The sequence below is a fragment of the Giraffa tippelskirchi genome, chromosome 1 (genome assembly GCF_054371585.1).
Source record: "Giraffa tippelskirchi isolate mGirTip1 chromosome 1, T2T-mGirTip1v1.2.pri, whole genome shotgun sequence".
Classification (NCBI taxonomy): Eukaryota; Metazoa; Chordata; class Mammalia; order Artiodactyla; family Giraffidae; genus Giraffa; species Giraffa tippelskirchi.
Genome location: NC_137275.1, coordinates 147,467,860 through 147,489,868, shown reverse-complemented (window position 1 = coordinate 147,489,868; position 22,009 = coordinate 147,467,860). Strand labels below are relative to the sequence as shown.

At 38.8% G+C, this 22,009-nt stretch overlaps 1 protein-coding gene across 11 annotated transcripts in view; it reads right to left on the bottom strand.

The window, feature by feature from the left end:
* The window catches only part of BNC2 (basonuclin zinc finger protein 2), a 504,931-nt gene that overhangs the window by 299,634 nt on the left and 183,288 nt on the right, over nt 1-22,009 (bottom strand). For 8 of the 11 annotated variants that reach the window (XM_081499435.1, XM_081499457.1, XM_081499468.1 and 5 more), the window contains one exon: nt 15,645-15,845. The exons of the other annotated variants lie outside the window; for them this stretch is intronic. In XM_081499435.1, coding sequence (XP_081355561.1) covers nt 15,645-15,740 — 96 coding nt within the window. In that variant the 5' untranslated portion in view covers nt 15,741-15,845. The remainder of the gene's footprint in view (nt 1-15,644; nt 15,846-22,009) is intronic. 11 annotated transcript variants of the gene reach the window in all.

Here is a 22,009-nt window from a genome sequence, read left to right as displayed (position 1 = left end):
GCTACACTAACAGAAGACAAGCTGTAACATAAGGAAACTTTTGGGAACACCTTTAATTTTCTAATTTGTTGGAACATTATTTCAGATAATGCAAAAACTCTCAAAGATGAGAATAATTTAGAAATATTTTCACCGAAGCAAAACAATGCAATGGACACCTACCCCTTCTGGTGGCCAAAGCACTGACATTTTGAGTATTGTTAAAGATATCTTTTGAAAATATACTTGAGACAGCTTGTGACTGGGCATTCTATCAGGTGTTTATAAGAAATGGATAATTTGGTATTCAGGAAAAGCAGCTCAGTCGAATACATCCAGTTAACTGCTAAGGTAGCATTATAATCACCGAGCAACAAAGGGCAGTGTATTCTGCCAATAGCTTTAGGGTGACCTTTGCAATGCTGACTAGTCCGTCAAGTTCCATCTCTGAGATGCATGATACCGACAGGGGTGGTTTATTAAGTGAGGTAGGAACTAAAGACCAGGAGCCTCCAAAAGGGTAGGCATTTTACATAGAGGAAATGAAGAATTCCTTTCCCTAAGAAGAGAAGCTAAACACCAAGAGATCAGGCTGAACAGCCCCATGCTATGCTATGCTATGCTATGCTAAGTCGCATCAGTCGTGTCCGACTCTGTGCGACCCCATAGACGGCAGCCCACCAGGCTCCCCCGTCCCTGGGATTCTCCAGGCAAGAGTACTGGAGTGGGTTGCCATTTCCTTCTCCAGGGCATGAAAGTTAAAAGTGAAAGTGGAGTCGCTCAGTCTGTCCGACTCAGTGACCCCATGGACTGAAGCCCGCCAGGCTCCTCCGTTCATGGGATTTTCCAGGCAAGAGTACTGGAGTGGGGTGCCATTGCCTTCTCCAGAACAGCCCCATATTCTTCCCCAAAGCACTAGTAGCCATCTGAAGTGTAGAAACTATCAAGTATTAGGACAGTATTGGAAAGCATCAGCATCTTCCCCCACACTCCCCTCTGCTTCTAAAACCTGTAATGAAATTCCAACTGCTGCTGCTGCTGCTGCTAAGTCCCTTCAGTCGTGTCCGACTCTGTGCGACCCCATAGACGGCAGCCCACCAGGCTCCTCCGTCCATGGGACTCTCCAGGCAAGAGTACTGGAGTGGGTTGCCATTTCCTTCTCTAATGCATGAAAGTGAAAAGTGAAAGTGAAGTCACTCAGTCGTGTCCGACTCCTAGCGACCCCATGGACTACAGCCCACTAGGCTCCTCCGTCCATGAGATTCTCCAGGCAAGAGTACTGGAGTGAGTTGCCATTGCCTTCTCCGAAATTCCAACTGGGAATTGGTAAAATGGGATCAATGACTTGAGCTCCAGGAGTAAAGCTGAAAAAGAATGCTGACCTCATTGTAAAGCTTTAAACAAATTGTGAGAAGTCCTGCCTTATTGGGGGGTACTTTCCAACCACTGCTAACAAGGTAGATTAACGACTCAGGAGGGCAACAATCAGCGAGATGACTGCACTGGACTCAAAGACTGGATCACCTGTAGGAAAGTCAGCCTTTTTGACTCAAGAAAGTCACTTCTTGATCGAAGAAAGTTAACTGTGACTATGGCAGAGTGACATGCTTAAACTTGATATTCTCTTAGGGATGAGCAGACTTTGAAGTTCATAATAAACTTGAAATGGCTCTGTGGAATGTTAAGGCTTAACATAGATGGTTGATGCCACTGTCCTGCCTACACAAAATGAAGTCAACCTGGAAATAACTGCATTCACAGCTCCAGGGTATTTAAAATGGAAGGCTCCCCCTCCTCCCTTTTTATTAAGAATTTTACTTTGAACCTTAAGAAGAAGCTGCACTGAGCTTCCAACTTGTTTAGCATAGCTCAAATTAAAATACTTATTCAGGTTTAGAAAGGCATCATGTTTGCCACCCACCTAGTTTATGTTACCCTCACATTACACCATTTGCAAGAAGTATAAACACAGGGAGAAAGAAAGGAGTGCTTTAAAACAGCCTGGCATATGCAACAACAAAACTGTTTCTAAAATACAAGACACAAATGTTATTTTATAAAAAGGAAGAGCATCTAAAGGAGTATATTCTTTTATCCTCCATTCTTCACCACCCTCTTTAAGGCAGTGCTTCCCTCCCAGTATTAAAGATTATTTTATCTAATTCCCAGTTGAAAGGTTTCTAAAAGTGGTAAGTCACAATCGTGTTGACGCTGAACTTCTTGAACATAGCATACCAACGTCATTCTGACACACTGACAGATGCTTCGTAACAAGCCGCACCAGTCACTTGAGTTGAAATACCTGACTTACTATATAAAACAAACTGTTACTCTCTGGTCTCTGTTCCAGCTCAGCTCTTCTCTGCTGTTTTGGAAGCAAACCAACAGCTTGTTACATTTACATCAACGGTGACTCCCTTCTGATTGGTGCCCAACACTGATGGTGATGCTGTTCAACAAGACCCTAGATGGAAACTAGGCACACGGAGGCGCCATTTGCATATCATGTTAACAAGATGTTGTTTCCTGTTCCCACAAAAATCAATAACAGGATGATCTTCAATTTGAAATTCAAACCAATTAATTACCAGTTCTGTTGAAAATGCTGGTATCTGATTTACCTAGAGAAATTCAACTATGAATAGATTATTTTGTCTTAAAAAGAGCCTCTTCAAAAAATTTACATAGGCATTGAAAATGTATCTTATACAACATAAATGATGTTTTCTAGAAGCTTGTATACAATATTGGCCTTGTATGAACTAGCATAGAGAAGTTTTCCCCTTGTGGTTCATCTCCTCCCCGTGACATCACAGTCAATTGCCTGGTAAATTACTGCAATCCCGCAAAGATTCAGGGCCAACGATCCACTGCTTAAAGGTGAGATAAAAAGCTCTTTATAGTTGAATTCAACTTTTCATCTACATCAGTTACTAACACAAATCATGGAATTCTTTTCCAAATTTAGAAATCTCCCCTTTCTTCCCTAGAATTCTAAAATTCTTACTTTTCAACTTTTATTAAAAGCCTCTGACTATTTTTTGTTTGCTCACATTTGATTTTTCTTTCTATGTGATACACAAGAAGAAAAGATATACATCAAAACTATCAGCACCAGAAATATATTTACTAAACTTTTTTTTCAATTGTTAAAAAAAATGAAGAATTTGGTTCATCCCAGTGGGGAATTCCCAAGATGAATGTTCACATGCAATGAAACTATTATCTTCATCCATTAAAATACTATCTAAAACAGAGGTTTCTATCTGGCAGTCACTAGGCTGAATAAAGCCTACAGATGAGTTTTGTTTGGACCACACACTTTTAAAAATATTTGAAAAGGTTGCCAAGATTTAAAAATCAGGAGAGTCCACATAAAAATCTGGATTTCTGACTTCCCATTAAAAAGGAAGAGAGAGAGAGAACAGAAGGATCTCACAACACTGGGCCTGCATCCTCACCTGACAACAACTGTCTGGAGCTGGGGAGCTGAAACCTCACTGCGGTTGACACAAGGTCCTTCTGATCCACCGCAGTCCCCATCAGATTCACTCCTCTTGCTTGTTACTACCTTACTTCCTTGTGGCCCTTTTAGGCAATTCTTGATCTTTAAAAAGACATAACTCCAAAAAGGGTTAACAGAGTTTGTGGAAGAAAAGGAGAAGGGTATCTTCTCTTTCTTATTTCATGGGTTTGCATAATGTAAGATGGTGGGTAGATTTTTCAAAATACAGTTGTTCAATCAAACATTAAGGGCAAAGCAAACTGCTTTTCATAATTAAAAAAAATTTAAAGCAAATCCAAAACTGATGATCTCATCTTAAACAGTGGTTCAACAAAACATTTACACTGGTTTTCAATCAACCACATTCTTCCCTGAAGCCCAGCAAAGATGCTCAAGTCAATGCTGTTACTCGGATCTACATCCATTTTGTTCCTTCACATGTTAACACTTCTGTACTTCCTTTCTAGAACGATCATGTACTTAAGCGAAAACTGACCCTAATGTGAAAATAGAATACATCTTCAAGGTAAATTTCAAAAGTCAACATTTAGGATGCACGAATATTATCATAGGAAATACTCGCCTTTACTGGCTCCACATGTATGCCACAATCTGACATTTATACTTATATTAGATAGACATTATTGCAGGTTCAAATGACCCCAAAAGTCATGGCATATTTCTTTAAAAATGATTACCTAAAAGCAGATGTCTATGACAGTTACAATGCACATCTATTTTGCCTTTTCCCTTAACTGCAAGTAATTTCAAGGAGAAAATCTTTCTATTTCTCTATTTCCAATCAACCACAAGAGGATAGTACTTCTATCCATTAATAGCTTTTTCAAACAAATTAGAAATACCCTATTTAGCAGAGGAAAGTATCTTTTTGCTTCATCCAAGAATATCAACAGACTACCTGTGAAGTACTGTACAGTTCAGAATGCATTAAATATGCTATGACTAGCCATATTCCAACTTATTAAAAAGAAGAAAATGTAAATCAACTTTCGTAGAGGGTTTCCAAATTATGTTTCATCACTGGACCACATTCTTGAAAGATTATTTTTTAATTAGGAATTTCCTTCCTAAAAGAGGTGTTTTTCTTCCATTTTCACCTTAAGAAAGTAACCCTTGAACACATGCCAAACTTACTTCACAATTAGACATTAATCCCCAAATTCTCTTGATTCTTAACAACCTGAACAACTTTTAAGTAAACAGCTCACAAAATCATAGCGATCATACTGCATTCCTTAACACCTATTTGAATAGAAAAAGAGAAAATGACAAAAGTATGAGCTCCATAAATAAAGTCTTAGACCCAAAAGCTGAACAACAATGTTATATATTTCTTTTGGGAAGCATTTTTCCTTAATATCCATTATGCTTGAATTTTGAGCAATTAGCAGCAGACACCTGGAACTCAATTATTAATTTACCTCTCCTTACACCTTTTACACTTCTTCTGAAACCATCTCTTAAGATGCTTCTTAAAAGAGATGACCCCATGGGTAGCATACATGTAAATGTTCAGATTATTTTCTTTAAAACATCTTGTTATAATCTAAGATTAAATTTACTCTCTTTTTTCTTTAAGAGTATCACTTTGGGAAAAAAATTTAATTTCTCAAATAACTGAATAAACTGATAAAAAACCAAAAATTAAAACAGTTCTAGGAAAAGTATAATTCACTACATTCATGTTGATTTACCTACTACAACATTTTAGAAAGGGGAATTTTATGGAAAAAACATAGTTAATTCCCATTCATGATGACCAAAGTTTTAAGCTTTTCTCCTCAGGCTCACATCATGGCAGCTGACCGGAAATACATAAAAGAGTTCTAGAAGATTCCTGATTTGGTTATTTTTGTTTGCATTTTATTGTGTCAAGACAAAAGAAAAGCATGAGATAATGAATGTTTAATAATATTTAATCTGTATTATATGGGGATGAAGCATTACATTCACTTAACTCCTTCCTTCTTTCTATGAGTCACCGATTTCTAGGAAATCGAACCTCAAACTAGGCTAATGCTGAGGCTTATTTCAACATTCTGCATTTGTTAAAAAAAAAAAAAAAAAGGAAGAAAAGAAGAGAGAGACCCAAAGTACAGGTACACTAGCACATAAAGAATAGTGGATCATCTGCATACTCAGAAGGCAGGCAGCAGTTGGTTTATGAAGAAATTATTAAAAATAACTATTTGCCCAAGGAAAAATGACCAACTTCTCACTTTTAACCAAAAGGGTGTTTTTAATATAACGAGTATCCAAGCTCCTCTGGTCACGAGAAAACCTGGAATATATTACACACGCATAAATGTGGCCCAGGAAGCAGTATATGAGATATGCTTGCTATTGACAGATTAACACTTCATTTTCATTACTCTAATCTCACCACAGGCTGTGAACATTCTCTTTTTCTTATTTGAACAACAATGGTGCATGAAAAACCAAGCTGACAGGCAGGCGGGGTTCATTAAATGCACAAGGCTTTTATTCCCATAACACAGCTCACCTGTATGAAGCTAGGGTTCAGGCTCCCAGGCTAGCTACTGAAACAAGCTCTCCCAGATGCTGGACTTCTCTTTCGATCCCTTCCTACTTCATTTATAATAAATGTCAAAAAAAAAAAAAAGAGTCAAATGGAAAAATTCTTTTTCACAATGAACTCCGTTTAACAGACAATAGGATTGGTAAGATATCTTAAGATTGATTCAGTCCCCTGAATATTTTCCAAAGTTGTCCAAAAAAAACAAAAAAAGAAATGATTGGGAAGGAAAATGATGAGATGTTTGAAATTTGGTTCAGAGTCTAATCTTGGTATCTCTATCTCAGCTTGGTTCTAACTCATTTGAGGGTAACTATAGTTTTCCACTGGTTAAAAATGGGCAAGTCACAAAGTAAGAATCAATCTAGCTCTTTCCCAATGAATGACAAAGAGCTTCACCAAAAAGTTACCTTCAAGAAGCAAAAAGGGTACAAACTAAGGGATCATTTAAATGACATTCCTAAGAAGGGGAATTCCTTTTTAATGTGAGCCATCCATATGCTCACTGCATTTGAGGCAGCCACTGACAAATCCCCAAGAAACCTAGAAATGAATCACTTAATTCCCACAACCAACCAAAGGAGAGGTGTATACTTCCTGCCTGTCTGTACACCACATACAGATCCACTACCATGTGACAATGTGGGATCTTACAGTAAGTCTTCCCACAAAGTCTAGAGCAGGGCTTTGGTTTTGGTACATTCTGGTATTTTAATATTAATACCTAAAAAAGAAAAGCAACATTAGATAGAGCAACAGATCCCCTACCTGGCTCTTAAGTTAGGTTCTGACGTGAGGTCAACAAGGAGGTGCCCTTCTGAATACGGTCATTGTATATTTATTGTCCCATTTCTTGCATGTGGCCTTCCAGTCATGTCCACTGTTCTCTGGCACCGGCAGAGGGCACAGGAGTGGGTAGCTTTCTTTACCTATGCCTGATTAGGTGCCCAAAGAGTCCTCCTAATGATTTAACCCAATGAAATTTTTCTTGCTTAAATTTTAATGGAAGGAAAAAAAAAGCATTTTGAAAACCCTAGATAGAGGTTCTCATTTTAATATTAGTTTTGTTATTATGGTAAGCCAGCTGAACGTAATTATTTTCAGCATGTAAAACATTCATTATCCTGGATTTTTTTCTGTTTCAACTCCCAGTTCAGGTACTCTGATCATCAACTATGAGTCCTGAAGATCTGTCTAGAGAACAAATAGCCACTAAAAGATACCTTGATAAAGTTGAAAAATTCATGACAGTCACACAAATGCACAGCAGGTCCAAGGACTGGAAGCTGTGTCTTTCCATGCAGAATAATATTTTCGAACCTTGTCCATTGTAACCGTCTCTCAGCTGGGTAGGACAATGGGTTAAAATGTATTAAATACAAAATAGTAGTGAATCCTCCTCCTCGTGTCCTGTAGGCTGCACGTTTTCCAGTTCAGTTTATACTGTCATCCATTAATATTAGCCCTGCCACGACTTTGATTTTTTTTTTTTCAACGTTTCAGTTAACTCTTATTAACTGCAGTTTGTCTCAGACAGTCATACCTTCAACCTATTGATGGAAAACTTCACGTTTTCCTTCTAACAAAATGCTCTCCTGTGCAGATGGAAGTCTAACTGCACAAAACCATAAAGCCAAGAATTACTTTTAAAAAAAGAAAAAGAGAAAAGCAAAATCTCTTTTCGGCTAAGTACTTTCTTCCACAGCAAAGGATCCAATTGAACTGCCTTTCAGCGCCTTTGAATGATAAGCCTGGGCCCCTGGTTACATGTTTTTATCATGCCCGGACTTAAAGAACCCTTACAGAGCAGAACTCAGGACAGTCCTCCTGTCAGCACCTCCACGCTGAGGACCACATCTGAGGGTGGCACCTCTTTCCATCCCTCTGTCAGAGTGATGCACTGGCAAGAAGGTGCCTTTTAATTCCTTTTTATTAGGGCAAATAAAGCCAGTGAAAGTAAGGAGAAATGCAGAAGAAAAAAAAAGAAGGGAAAAGAGAATAAAGCAAGAAAATTAATAGATCTATGGGAATAGGAGTAGGAAGAAAAAACAGTCTAATCATGTATTTAGGTCATTAAGTAAGTGGCTGCCAACCAAACAGAAATGAGGCTTAAAGTGACCCCCCCTCCCCACCCCCAGCAACAACACACAAACCCTAAAGACAGTAGCAAAATAACACTGCAGTCCAAAAATACTGAGTAAATAAGATGTCAGATATGCTCAAGAGAATCCCTGTTACAATGAGTAACTTCCTACTGTTCAAGATTATTTTCATTTTCTTCACAGAGAGAAATGAAAAACTGACAGGCTTAATTAAAGAAAAACAAAAGGATATTATTTTGTTGTTAAAGAATCAATTCTTTTTTTTTAATTGGAATGATGATTAATAAGCTGAGAATTTGATTTCTACGTTAGCCAGTTTGAGTAATGCATTGTTTTTCCACAAGCATTTCCATTAAGAAAGGCTGTGTGAATGAAGAAATGATACAGCTTTTTTTCTCTTCTGCTCTCTGACTCTGTGGCATGAAATGCTATCCAGAGCGTTTGAATAGAACACCGCATATCGCCCTCAACCAAATGAACTTCAGTCATAAATTTTTCACCTTAGGGTTTGAATGTACACTATGAAATTTGCTAGACTTCCTACAGGGAATGTACAAATTAAAAAAGAATCAATACTTTTATTTTTTTTTCCAGTCTCTAAAACTTTCTTTTAAAGCTGGGGAGGGAAAAGGCAGTACAGATCATGCTCGGTGAGGAGGTGAGGTACCTCGGATGTCACCGCCCCAGGCATTATTTTCCGTGTGTCATCTGCACATATTAAAACTTCCTGGAGCTTGAGTTGCTCAGAAAGTTTTTTTGTCTTATTTTTTGCGCCTGTTTACAATTGTATCTTATAGGAAAAGAAACTCCCTCTTCTATACAATGTCTTGCTTGTATGTCAAGACAGAAAGGCTGCTGTGCCTGAATTATGCCTCTTTTTCTTTATTTCTCTAAAGCTTAAAAATAGATGTCAAAGTTCCTTGAAAGGGTTTTTGACTCTCTTTCCCCTCCTCTCCCTGGTCCTTAAGTAGATGGAGGATCACCAAGCAAACTGTGGAAGCCAGCTGCTTTCGGGAAATAAAAATGGCATCAGCTTTGGCAGACAGGGGTGAGATCAATCATTTCCTACAATCCCCAACAATCTTCTCTCTGACCAAGGCCTAGAGAAGCGTGGTTATGTAGCGGCAAAAACACACCACGAGAGGGACAACAGGATTTTCACATGGTGAAGAATTCATTCCACCCACAGAACAAACCAGGCTCCAAACCTCACGTGAAAGGAAACCTTGGAACCATTACGTTCCATGTTCCCTGGACAGCAACAAGCAGGGACTCCCAGAAAAAAAAATTCTCTCACTGAAAAAAGTCACCCCACAATTCACTCTCTTCTCCCTGTTACCAAAAAGTTCCCTGACAACACTCTGCGGGAAAGAAAGGAGTTAACTCGTAGTTCAATTCCAACACCATGATTCCAACCGTGGACACAAGCTAAAGGCAAATTCTAGTGTCTTGTCTCATGCCTTTGGATACATATACACATTATAATCAAAAGTCTCAAGTTCAGAAAATACCTCTTTGGCCTTTCACAGCCATTAGCTATACATGTTTACAGGAAAAGTCTTCTCGAAAGCTTTGCAGACTGATAAAGGCAGATGCCCAATCTAACTTTCTTTAAGGGTGTGTCAGACACATAAGGTGGGAAGAGAGAAGCACTAGAATGTGTGTTTTTCATGGAATTGGATGACGCCAGCTCACTATCTGTAACGGCCAGTTCCCTTGGAGTCAGCTCCCCGTGTCACAACGACCTGGCAAACTTGAATGCTTTCACTATCATTGGAGTCCTTGCAATCCGGCTTTGGCTGTGACCCATTCGTTTTTGCCCCAACTTCTCCGAGATGCCTTACTCAGCATCTAATTAGTTAGGGAGGATTTGCCGCGGCTCTTAACCCTGACACAGAAGTGGGAGGATGTGCTGCTGTGGGAGCCCAAATCTGCCCTGTCACTCCATTAATCAGATTTCCATAAAGCCACGCATGAATAACGGGATTTATCAGTGAATGCTAAGATACACTCATAAATATAATTATTAAAAAATACCTACAATTATATAGATAAGACAGCTACACCTTTAGGGATTTATATTTTGACTGTGGTTACTTGATTCACCTTAGCTTTTGCTAAGGCTTTACAGATTACACACAGACACACAGTCCCAGTTTGCAGATGATAGAAACATGAGAAAAATAATTTCAAAATGATCACCTACTATGTTCAAAGTCACTTACTGTATCATGGTGAAAATAAACTTGAAATGTATGCACAGATTTTTTAATATATACCAATCTATACCACATATCCATTTGAGAATATGTTTGTGCCTGCTTTATTTGCAGTAACATGTATATAGACACCATATATAAGGCCTACTATGCTCGTTCCCCTTACGTTACAAATTAGACAGTACCTGTTAAGTGAAGTTTGCCTGTTATACACAGACTTACAAAGTACAGGCCAACACACAAGTACCTGTGCTACAACCTGTGTTTTAACAATTACCCAAATATCCTGATATTAGTGTTACATGATAAGAATGGATGAGAAGAATTATATTTGAATAGATGTGTACAGTTAAGACTTCAATATAAAACATTATCACTCAAATTAGAGAGGCAAACTAAATTGGAGGTAGGAGCCTACTAATTCAACAGGCTGAAATTACATGCCTCCTAATATAATATAAATATTTATTTTAGCATCAAGACCGTCAGTTTGGTCAATTTAATCCTTTTTTAGTAAGATGTGATTACTGAAACACACCAACTGTAAGAAGGGGAGTAAAGAGGGAGGAGGAAAAGTGCAGAAACCTAGAGATGGCTGATGCCTGGCAGTGAAAGTAATTTTCAAAGACCATTAACTATCAACTGCTTTACTCCAGGCTCTGGTTAAATAAGAATATACATCCTCTGTTAAAAGGGACAGCTGCACGAGGGGGATAGAGTTAAGAATAAAATGCATTCTATGAACTAGAAAGAAGAATCAAACCACGATATACAATTAGGCATCTGACTTGTAAGAAACACTGCCTATGTGCCTTTTAAACTGTTAGTGAATAAACATTCAAATTATTTGGGGGGGGGCAGGTAGGAAGTCAAACAAAATCACCATTTCCACTTGAATATATAGATTCAACCAACGGAAACTGTGCTTGCCTATATGAATAGAAAGAACTAAAAGACTACTGGGAGGAAAATGCATATCGAACCTGCTTTTAAATGGATGCCAGCAATGTTGTTATATGTTTCTGACAATATATTTTATTTATCATTTCTCTGAAATGGGCTAGATTTTATATTAGTGAGAAAGTTTGCTTGATTCTGTCCTATCTCTGGTGAGCAGACGCTGTGGTATTAATGTAAATCACTGATTTAATTTTTAGCTTTCTTGGTTTGCCCCTCACCTATCTAGGAAACGATTTCTCTGGTGATAACTAACACATCATGCTAATGAGAGAATCTAATGCACAATAGAAAAATGTCACTACTAATAATATTTGCATGAAGTTAAATAAAGCAACTGTAGGAGAATGTCAGACAGTTGTTCTTTAACAAGACACAGTTTCACAATGAAATTATGTTGTTAATTTTGTTACATCATTGGGTGAATCCTAAATTACTACATAATGATGCACAGAGTCATTTATAATTCTAACTTAGTATTTCACTTGTGTCTGAAAAGAGACCTTATTAAGAGATTCACATTTTATTTGAAACAGGTTAAATATACCTCACCAATAATAAAAGGTAAATGCCTCTAGTAATGTGTAAAGCATAAGCTCTAGCCCTTTACCTGTTACAGTTTTATTTCTGAGAAGATTTCAAAATATATTATTAGACTACTGCATCCCTTGAGGGAGCTACAAACAATTTTAATTGCTATTCTCTCATATGAACAAAGTATTTACAAAAATGGAAAAAAATCATCATTTAAAGCCTGGTTTAAAACAACAACGATTTCCAGAAGCAGACCTTATTTTCTGCTTTTAACAATACCTTGTGAGGTTAAAATGGGCAAAACAACATTCTGGACCTAGGAGATGAACAGAAAAGATGAGCAAAGAGTTTCTGGTTATTCTCGACCTGTCACTGATCAAAGTGACCCAGAGAAGAACTCCCTTTACAGAAGTTAAGAGTCATGCCCTTCAAGGTTATCAAGTATTTGTCTGTATGAGAAAATATTATCCCTTTTGAAAAAAAAAATCATACTAAAATATGGAAGAAAAATATAGAGGCAAGAAAATGCAGTCAAATTGTCATATCTTGAACTTTAGGGGATAGACTTAGTTCCACCAAATCTAAATTGGCTTCAGATTGTGGTATCTTTCTGTTAGAATTAGACAAACTGAAACATTTACATATAAGCAGATCTAACTTTGCTCATACAAAACAAAAGACAAAGATTTTTATATCCCTACTTCCTAAATTACCCATAGAAGACACAACGCTAGAATATTAAATTTCAGTATTCATGAGCTATCTCCCACTTTAAGTTTTGCTGTAGTTAAATAATACGGATTGTGAATTCTCTATAGTTGAATTTTGAAACTGGCTAGTCAGTCTTTTGTAATATTTAAAGAAATGATCAGGTAAATCCTGCAGTTTTTATCTTATTACAGCTAACTTTGAAACAAAAAAATGCCCAAAATATTCACTTCATGAGCTAAGTCCATATTTTTCCCTTAGAAATTAAAATAATCATAATACAGGAAAAATATCTCTAGGCCTTAGAAATATAAAATTCTGCAGCTTTAACTGGACAAACTTTTACCTGTAGTAAGACAAAAACTGGCTTAATGTGTATATTGAGACTAGTATTCCTTGAAACTGTTGGCTTCGAGAGAGATCATGTCAAGAAGTGTCTTCCTTACGCTGGCACATACACACATGTACACACACACACTGAATCAGCACTGCTGATGAACTATAGGTCAGGAAAATAAACATGTATATTAAACACGTACAGTACACATTTTAGGATTTACACATAGTTTCAATTTAAGTTTACACAATATTTATACAAACTAAAACATCATCCTGAAGGAGGAAAAAAAAACATGTAAACTTATACCCTCTTTAGATGCTTTCCAAAAATGCAGAGGAGGTAAGCATTTAATAACCATGACAGGAGGAAAAAAGAGGGAGTTGCCAACTACATCAAAACCAAAAAATAAAGAAAACATATAAAATAAAATAACTACACTTTTTAAAATTGTGATTTTCTCCTTTCATTGTACTACTGTTTAGTAAATAGTATAATTAACGTTACTTCATACAGCAGCCATAAAGCATAAATTATTTCTCTATATTTCTACTCTTTCCATAGTCACGGATGCTCACTTTCACACGTATATAAACACAGGTACACACAAAAGAGATTTCTATACATCCAGAGAGTGAAACAGCTGGATCAAAGACATCATAATGGTTTAGCTGCACAAGTTTCTCTCTCTGAGCAATTTCAAATTATTTTCCCAATTTTGATCCACCATTTATATAATTTACTTTTATTTGTTTTTTAGCTAAAATGCTTTGCATAACTTAAAGTCTCCTTAGATTCAAATCTACTTGGAAATGGGCTAGTGCCAAAGAAGCAATCTAACACCATCTATGTGGTTCAATAGCCATTTATCAATTGATCATTATCTCTATCTGGTTTTATTAACTCTTTTCTAGCTAGAGGGAGACCTAAACCAACCTACCCTTTCAAAACACACACACACACACACACACACATACATACACAGACCACGACCTCCAGTAACAAGAAAACCCTGAAGATGGTATCTAATTTTTAAAGTAGAGAACAAGTTATTTGGTCCTAAGGTCAGTGAAAACATACTCTGTGTTCGAACCACGAAAAGAGTCACCCAGGAAGGGATGTGCTTCAGAAACACACCTCTCAAAGCACCGGGCAGTGGCAAGCCAAAGAGTATCTCTGGGAGGAAATGAACTTTTTAACTTGCAAGAATGGGAAATTGCACATGAAGAGTTGCTTATTGGGCTTGTGTTGATTGCATTTAAATCCCAGCTTACTGTATCAGCAGTAATCAGGGTCCCTCTACAGGATATGTCAAAATACACCTTATTCAAATGCATTTATCCTATCTAGAACTGTGTGATACAACTGTTCTCTAGCTGAAGGCTACAAAACCCTAGCTCTCTGTACTATCTTTCGCAGATGTATTTCTAAACTCGTGGTAGTCTCCAGTCTGGCAAACTGGTTTCTTTCCCTCTTCACCAACACTTTAAAAATCAAATTAACTCAAGAAAAGTATTTAGTTCTCATGAACTCCTTACAAACAAAATAGGTTTCCATAAAAGAAAGTAATTGCAGTATTTTTTTTTGAGAGAGAGAAGTAATATCCATTTCCTAACAACCTCCATCTGCTTAAAATCCCAGTGTACAGTCACACTTTCGTGCTGTGCGGAGACTAATACCATACTAACTCTTGCTTTGTGTGGGTCTGATGGAGGCTTTTGAAAAGCAAAGACGTGTCTGGGAGGGAGGCACCAGGGAACTTCCCTCCCTCGCTTGAGCACAGTCCAAGATGAAAGTTTCTGGGTTGTTTCCCTTCGCTTCCTCTCCCCCTCGCTCCCCCTCGGAGCTGCAGAGCCAGCGATTGTGCAAGAGGAGCCGGGCGCGCGGGGCGCGAAGGTACCACCAAGTGCACGGTACATGGTACGAGCCGCGGGCTCCGCTGATTAACGAGCAGCCGCCGGCGGCCTTGGGCGGACACGTCGACTCTCCCCGCAGAGCCAGCGGCGGCGCAGCCAGCCGGCCCGAGGACGGCTCTGGGGAGGACGCCGAGGCTGCCCAAGTGTGAGTGCACTGGCCGGCGGGTGGGCGAGCGGGCGGGAGCCGAGCGGGAGCGGCGGGAGCGCAGGGCCAGCGCGCAGGAGGCGGCGGCGGCAGCGGCGGAGGAGCTGGGACCGGCCAGCGGCTCAGCCCGTCACGCACACCGTCTCCACCCGCGCCCCTCGGTGGCGCTGCCAGCGGCTCCCGCGCAGCCTCCTCTCCCCGGCAGGGTTCGGAATCAAGACGTTTCTAGCCCGGGGAAGTCCGTCGGGCAGGGCCGAGGGGCCCCTATATTTTATGGCCGTGGGGTTGGCAAACCTTACTCTTGAGATAGCAGCCACTTGGATGAAGTGATTAATGCAGATAGATAACATGTCCTGGGAGGGGGGTGGGGGGTGGCTTTTTATTATTATTATTTAACAGAAAACAAAGAAATAAATGAAGTCTTCTCCTGACCCTGGCTGGACTGTGAAACTCTGCCACAAATGCCTTTCCTTTCTTTTACTTCAGTATCCTTTTCCCCTTTTCTTTTAAGGAGCCCTTAGGGAAGCCGAGAAGTAACCCTGCACGTTCCAGTAACATATATGACAAAACAGAGCCCAACTAGGAAGTGATCAAGATTTCAAAAATGTTTAGAAAGGAAAATACCAGAAACAAAATACACATAACAATTCAAGGTTTCCTTAAAAAAAAAAAAAAAGTAACTTACCTGTTGGGACATTCTGAATAAGAGGTTAGTATCAGCGTTTTGCCATGTCCCCATGAACCCTGGTTCAGCTGGAGTCGTTCTGGTTCCGAACTGCATGGAGTTGTCAGTACAGGAGTCTCTTAAAGTCAAGTCTCTTGCCCTCTTTGGCTCTCTGTCTCTCTGTGTCTCTCTTTCTCTCACATCCACTTCTGCCTCTTCTGACTGAAAAGTGAAGGTGGATTTTTGAGCCTCTTGGCAGCCAGTAGCAGGAGTGTAGTGTAGTTAAGAAGCTGGCTGAACTGTGCATTTCATTTGGGAAGGGGGAGATTTGGGGGAGGGAGGGGGTCAGAGCTTCTTTCGCACCTTCTACACAGACACCCCTATCATTTATGCATAGATTGTGACTCCCTGAGCTTGCCTTCGCTCCGTTTAACAGCTGCCTGTCAGGTGTGCAGGCAGCACTGGAGACCCAACCATCAGCTTCAAACTCTCAGCCACTGCATGTCATTGGATAGTAGAGCTGAGAGTCAACTGCACTGTTCCACTGTCAGGCACCGAATGACACCCTGCACTAACCCCTCTCCAGACACATGGAGAGAGAGATATACACTCGTGCACACTCCAACCAGCACCGAGATCAGGGATGGTCCACGGGGCAAGGAGAGGCTGGGGCCCTTCCCAGGGAATTTTTCCCAACAATGCTTTCGGGTATAGCACGCAGTATCTGACATTAGTCTTTGCTTTAACATTTGTAAACTACTAGGCTTCAAAACATTTTTTCCCCCTAATTACACTGGAAGAAAGAGAAATACTCAGCTGTAAGAGAATGTGAAGTTGGCTTAGGTGTTGTCTAAATGTTAGCTCCTAAAAGAAATAGTATGTGCTGGGCTATTTATAATCACATATAAACTCCTGGAGAAAATAATATACATAGTGATGTGACCTTACACTCTAAAAAGTATATAAATAAACCTAGCAGGTTTTTGAACATAGAAGATGCACAATAAACATTTGCAAAATAAATACACACTATTTACCATACAGTTCCCTCGGGGCATTAATTACTCAATTGGATGTTAAACAATAAGAAACTGAATGGAAAAGGAAAAAAGTGCACCTTTTCTTAAAGCTCAATAAGTAGAAAAAAAAACCCTTTGTTAAAGTTCCTGGATGAAGCTTCTACAATATCCTTTCAAATCATAAAAAAGAAAAAGATGAAGAAAAAAAGTCTGTCCCATTTCAGGCAAAAAGTAATGAATATAAAAATTCCATTTTTCATTCAAGATCTCTATAGAAAATTCTATAACATTTTCCAGCCTGGTGCAATATAACCTCGATAGCATGTCGTATTTTTAATTAAACCCAGTTTAAAACAAAACATCTATTTATTAGATCGTGTTTATCTACCTTATTTATGGAAAAGCAGAACTGAACAAAATGCACTGTACATAAACAGTAACTCCAAAATGGAAAGCTAAATTCATATCATCTCATAAAAGTAGTCAGCAGGAAAAAGCCATCCTTCCTAAACTTAAAATGTAAGTCACATTAATCTTCAACCACCTACAAATACCGAGGACAAATGTACCACTCTCCTTGCTCCTTCTTAACTCAAGAATAACAATAAACCTTACTCTCTGAAACAACAAAAGAAACAGAAAAGAGCTTCAATGGCAGCTCGGTGTCATTAGTGGACAATGAGAAAAGATGAGAAGACGTGCACTATGTTGACACAAATGTGCCTTCCCCTCTAGAACCGCCATCTCCTGAAAGCTTTTCTGTTAAACTTCCCTCCGGTTCACCACCATTAAGCACAAAAAAGTCTCAAAAGCAGCAAATTCAATATCTGAAGAGAAACAAACAAGAACCCGAAGAATTGTTGCCTTAAAATATATTAAGTCCACCTGTGGTCAATAAAAATATTCTGGAGGGGGGGAAGGCAGAAAAACCCTATGAGTCAATTGTCAACAGTGACTGTACCTTTACAGCTAGCTATTACCCACTTAAACTCCCTCTAAAATTTGCTAGCCTCTTGATTTCTGAAGTGGCACTCAGTGCCTCAGTCAAGCTGCCTGCTCAGCTCCTGACCTTCCTACTAATGGCTGTTATTTGTGGGAGGCTTAAGGACACTGTCAATAGCAAGCTTCCTCCTCGCTCCTTGCAGGCTCTGTTGTATCGCTTTGCCTGTGTGCTCTCTCTTGCCTGCCTCTGGCTCTCCTGCTCTCACCCTCTCGGCTCCCCCTCCTTCCTTCCTCTCTCCTTCACTCCCTCTTCTTTTTCCAGCCCCCACCCCGCCTTTCTTTCAGTCCTATGGTCCTCTCTTTTCCCAAGTATCCCCCTCCCCACCAACCACACACACACACTAACAACACAAAAATCAACTGGCATGCAGCAGCAAGCACCTGCAGTAATAGACTCTTTTATTAAAACTGTTATTCTGCAAGACTTGAAATTCCCCGTGGACCGGGCCATGTCAAAGCCGATATAATTAACTAGAGGCTCAGCAACGGATCAATTACCAGACAAGCAAGTGATAGTGAAATCAATGAAAGATCATCAGCCACATTATCAGTGTTGCAACTCATTAGGGCAAAACTGAGAAATGTGCTCAAAGCGAGCCCAAGCAAGGTGGCATTACAAAACAAAGGGCTAATTTGGAGACCCTGCTGTGAACAATCTGTAACAGAATTAGCCTTTTTTCCCCCTAAACTGCACAGCTCTGTAACTAAATGTGACAGACTGAGAGAAGCAGTTTATTAAGACACCAACCCCAAGTTTATTTAGTTCATAAACTCTCTCCTAGAAAATCAATACAGTCTGTACAGGGTTATTAGGCTGACTAGCTAATACATCCAAATCTGGTCTGCCCGGCTGACAAAATGCTACCCAGCCTAGGCAAACTGAGCTCTTTCAGAGGGCAAAGCTTGGGTTGCCCTAGATGAAACAAGCCTATAGTGTAAGTAACTAGTACTTGGCATGTAACTGCCAAGGCACATGCCTCAAAAGCACCAGGTTATCTAAGATTTTTCTTTTTTTCTACTACAAATCTATCATGCAATTCTGCACCTGCTAAATGGATTTGATCAAACAAAATTTTAACTTGTTTGTAAGAACAGTCTACAAAGAAGACAAGCTTTCATACGATATGAGGTAACAATTAACCCTGACTTACCAAGAAGTGAATGAACAGGTTAACGCAAACAAAAACCTCAGGCATAAACACCTAAACACATGTGCTTTGCAAATTTCAAGTTTTGAACAATCATTTTTAAATCAAGTTCTCAAAATACAAATTTGACTCCTCTAGAAACCTCCAAAACGCTTGATTTGAACTTTACACTTACTTCCACATAGAAACACAGCATTCAGAGTCCTCAATTCTAGGATAATCTTTTGTCTAGCAAGCAGGACACCTATAAGGACACAGGTACAAAAAAATATACACCCACAAGGCACAAACGTGACTTTTGAGTTTGTCTACTGGCTATATAGTTTGCAGATTGTAAAATAACTGTCTAGAATCATTTGTATTAAAATTACTTAAAACTAGGGGAGTAGAGGCAGGCATCACAGTTTTCTGCTGTCCTGATGCATGTATTTCCACTGAAAGAATCACAAATACTGAAGGCTGTATGTTGGCTTTCCCACTTTTACTGAGAGTGAGAGACAAACCATAGGAAGAAATACACCAATTAGGTCTAAATGGCACCCAAGTTAGTAAAGACATTGTGAGAATCTGAATACCTCCACCACATCACAGTTTGCAGTGGAAATACACAAAAGTAAGAAACTCAGATGCAGTTTACAATATCAAAGTAAACCGGAGAACTGAAGAAAAAAACAAAAAGACAATAGCTTTTGAAAGTGAATTCTTATGTTTATGATGTTTTCACATTTAAAATATTCCAACAAAAGGATTATACTATAAGCATGACTTCAGTGTATTGGCTCTAAGATACTAAATCCTAAACTGCAAAAAAAAAATCTTCATTCTCACAAGACTTTAATAAAATCCAACTTATAGATTCCTGTAAACAAACATTTGCCCCCTAACTTCTGAGCTGGTATTTACCAAGCATCTCATAGCTCATGTTTTTGAATAATCTATAAAAAAGTTAAATACATATATATATATTCTAAAGCTATACTATAGATACCAATGTTTCATATAGTAAACAAAAGTTGTAATTACAAAGAAAGTTTAGTTTTTAAAATCTTTTTGCATATAACTACATACTGTGCATGTACCCTCAATGAGATCCAATTAGTTACAAAGAATTTGCATTTCAGTTAGTGTGGGATAACAAGACTACAGGGAGGCACAATGCAATTCCACCAGCAGAGTTAGAAAGTGTGTTCTTTCTTGTTAGCTCTGTAAGCAATAATTCCCACAACCAACTATTTTAAATGTTACTGATCTTTTCAATATTTGGGTATTGAGATGGGTTAGATTTTTGCCTCCATTTAAAAAAAAAATCACATGTTGGTACAAATATTAGCCACAATGAACATCTTGAAGAAACAAATGAGCTAAGGATTTTGTTTTGTATGTTTGTATGTGTGATTTTTTTCGGGGTGGGGGGGGAAATTGTGTTTTCTTTTTAATATTCATTATTAATTTCTTTAAAAACACATTGCTTTCTTAAAATAAGTTCCATAAGTGAAGGTAGGGAAGTATCATTGAGACAGTTCTATGTAAATATATGTGGTTTTGTGATAAAGGCATGCATTTAGTACACAGAGAAAGTACTCAAGGATTTTCCTTTTTTCAGCTATGTTTCCAGCAATGTAAATCCTAGGCAAATATCAAATAAATGTACGATTTATAGACACAGTTTAACAAGCATCTCTAGGACTTCCGCTGGTTCACGGAACAATACCTGTAATTCCCTGGGTTCAGTTCAGCAGCTGTTAACAGATTCTGTAATCTGTAATGACAGTAAACTGGCCTTTGCTCTTCTTTTATGCACTATTCATTTTCAAGGCTTGGTTAAGTACAGAGCTGGGTTAAAGATCAGTGGTTTTTCATGTGACACACACTGGTATTCATCTAATGGCTTGTCAAGACAAAACTGTCCTGTTCTTGCCAAAATAATAAAAATGACGCTCCACATCGCATGACAATCAGCACTTCCTCGTGGCAAAACAACTCAAGCTTTTGTACTTCACTTATTTTATAGAGAAAAAAATTCTTAAGTAATTGGCTATCTAAACCTATCTGCAGAATTAGGCTGCTCTTCTCAAAGGAGATTTTTTAAATGTTATGACCTCTCAACCCTCAATGTGTAAACTAGTTTCTAATCAAATCAGACTTCAGAGTATAAAAAGAATGCTGAAGCTACAAATTCGTATAGCATTAACGTATATAACTTAATATATGCAAATTATGCAGAAGCAGCAGGCTGGGCCCAGTCACAGAGGTGGGAGTAACCAATTGAGGAAATGTCATTTTTCCTGAGAACAAAGTATGGGACTTGCTTTGCAACATCTGTTGGGTTGTGTGAAATGTTAACAGATGTCTTAAGTGAAAAAAAGGAAAAAGAATTAATAAAGGAAACCTCCTCTGAACAGATAATCCACCCAAATTTCCATATTCCGGAGAAAAAAAGTTGACAGCAACCTTTTTCCCCTGTGAGAGCTGCCATCCCTACCTTATTGTGTAAAGTTTCATTTTCTATGTGAGGCTAAAGGGAAAAATTTTTTGATTCACTATCAAGAATAGAGAAAATGTAAAAACAATAATTTCCACTGAGGCTTTCCCTTTGTGAATAATTATATCATAATCTAAGCTGCCTGTTTCCCCTTGAGTCACATAGGTCATTTGATGGGAGGACAGTGAAAATTCACCCCCCTCTAAAAAAAAAAAAACAAAAAACACAGAAAAGATGATCTGTTACTCTGCCTGCATGTTACGGGGGAAAGGAAGGAGGTAAGAAGATTAAAAAGGAGCTCATAAGGTATGTTAGTTGCTCAGTCGTGTCTGACTCTTTGTGAACCCATGGGCTGAACCCTGATAGGCTCTTCTGTCCATGCAAATCTCCAGGCAAGAACACTGGAGTGGGTTGCCATTCCCTTCTCCAAGGGATGTTCCCAACCCAAGGATCAAACCCGGGTCTCCTGCACTGCAGGCGGATTCTTTATTACGTGAGCCACCGGGAGTTCAGATATGAACACATCTACTGGAAAATCCCATAGACAGAGGAGCCTAGTAGGCTACAGTCCATGGGGTCACAAAGAGTCAGACACGACTGAGCAACTTCACTTCACTACACTTGAAGAGGCATATCTTCACAAATAAGATTCACCTATCACTACTGCATCTCCCAGTCTCCACTGGCCTAATTTCCCAATTTCCTCCCATTACCAGCCTCGTAAGAGTTGAAGTA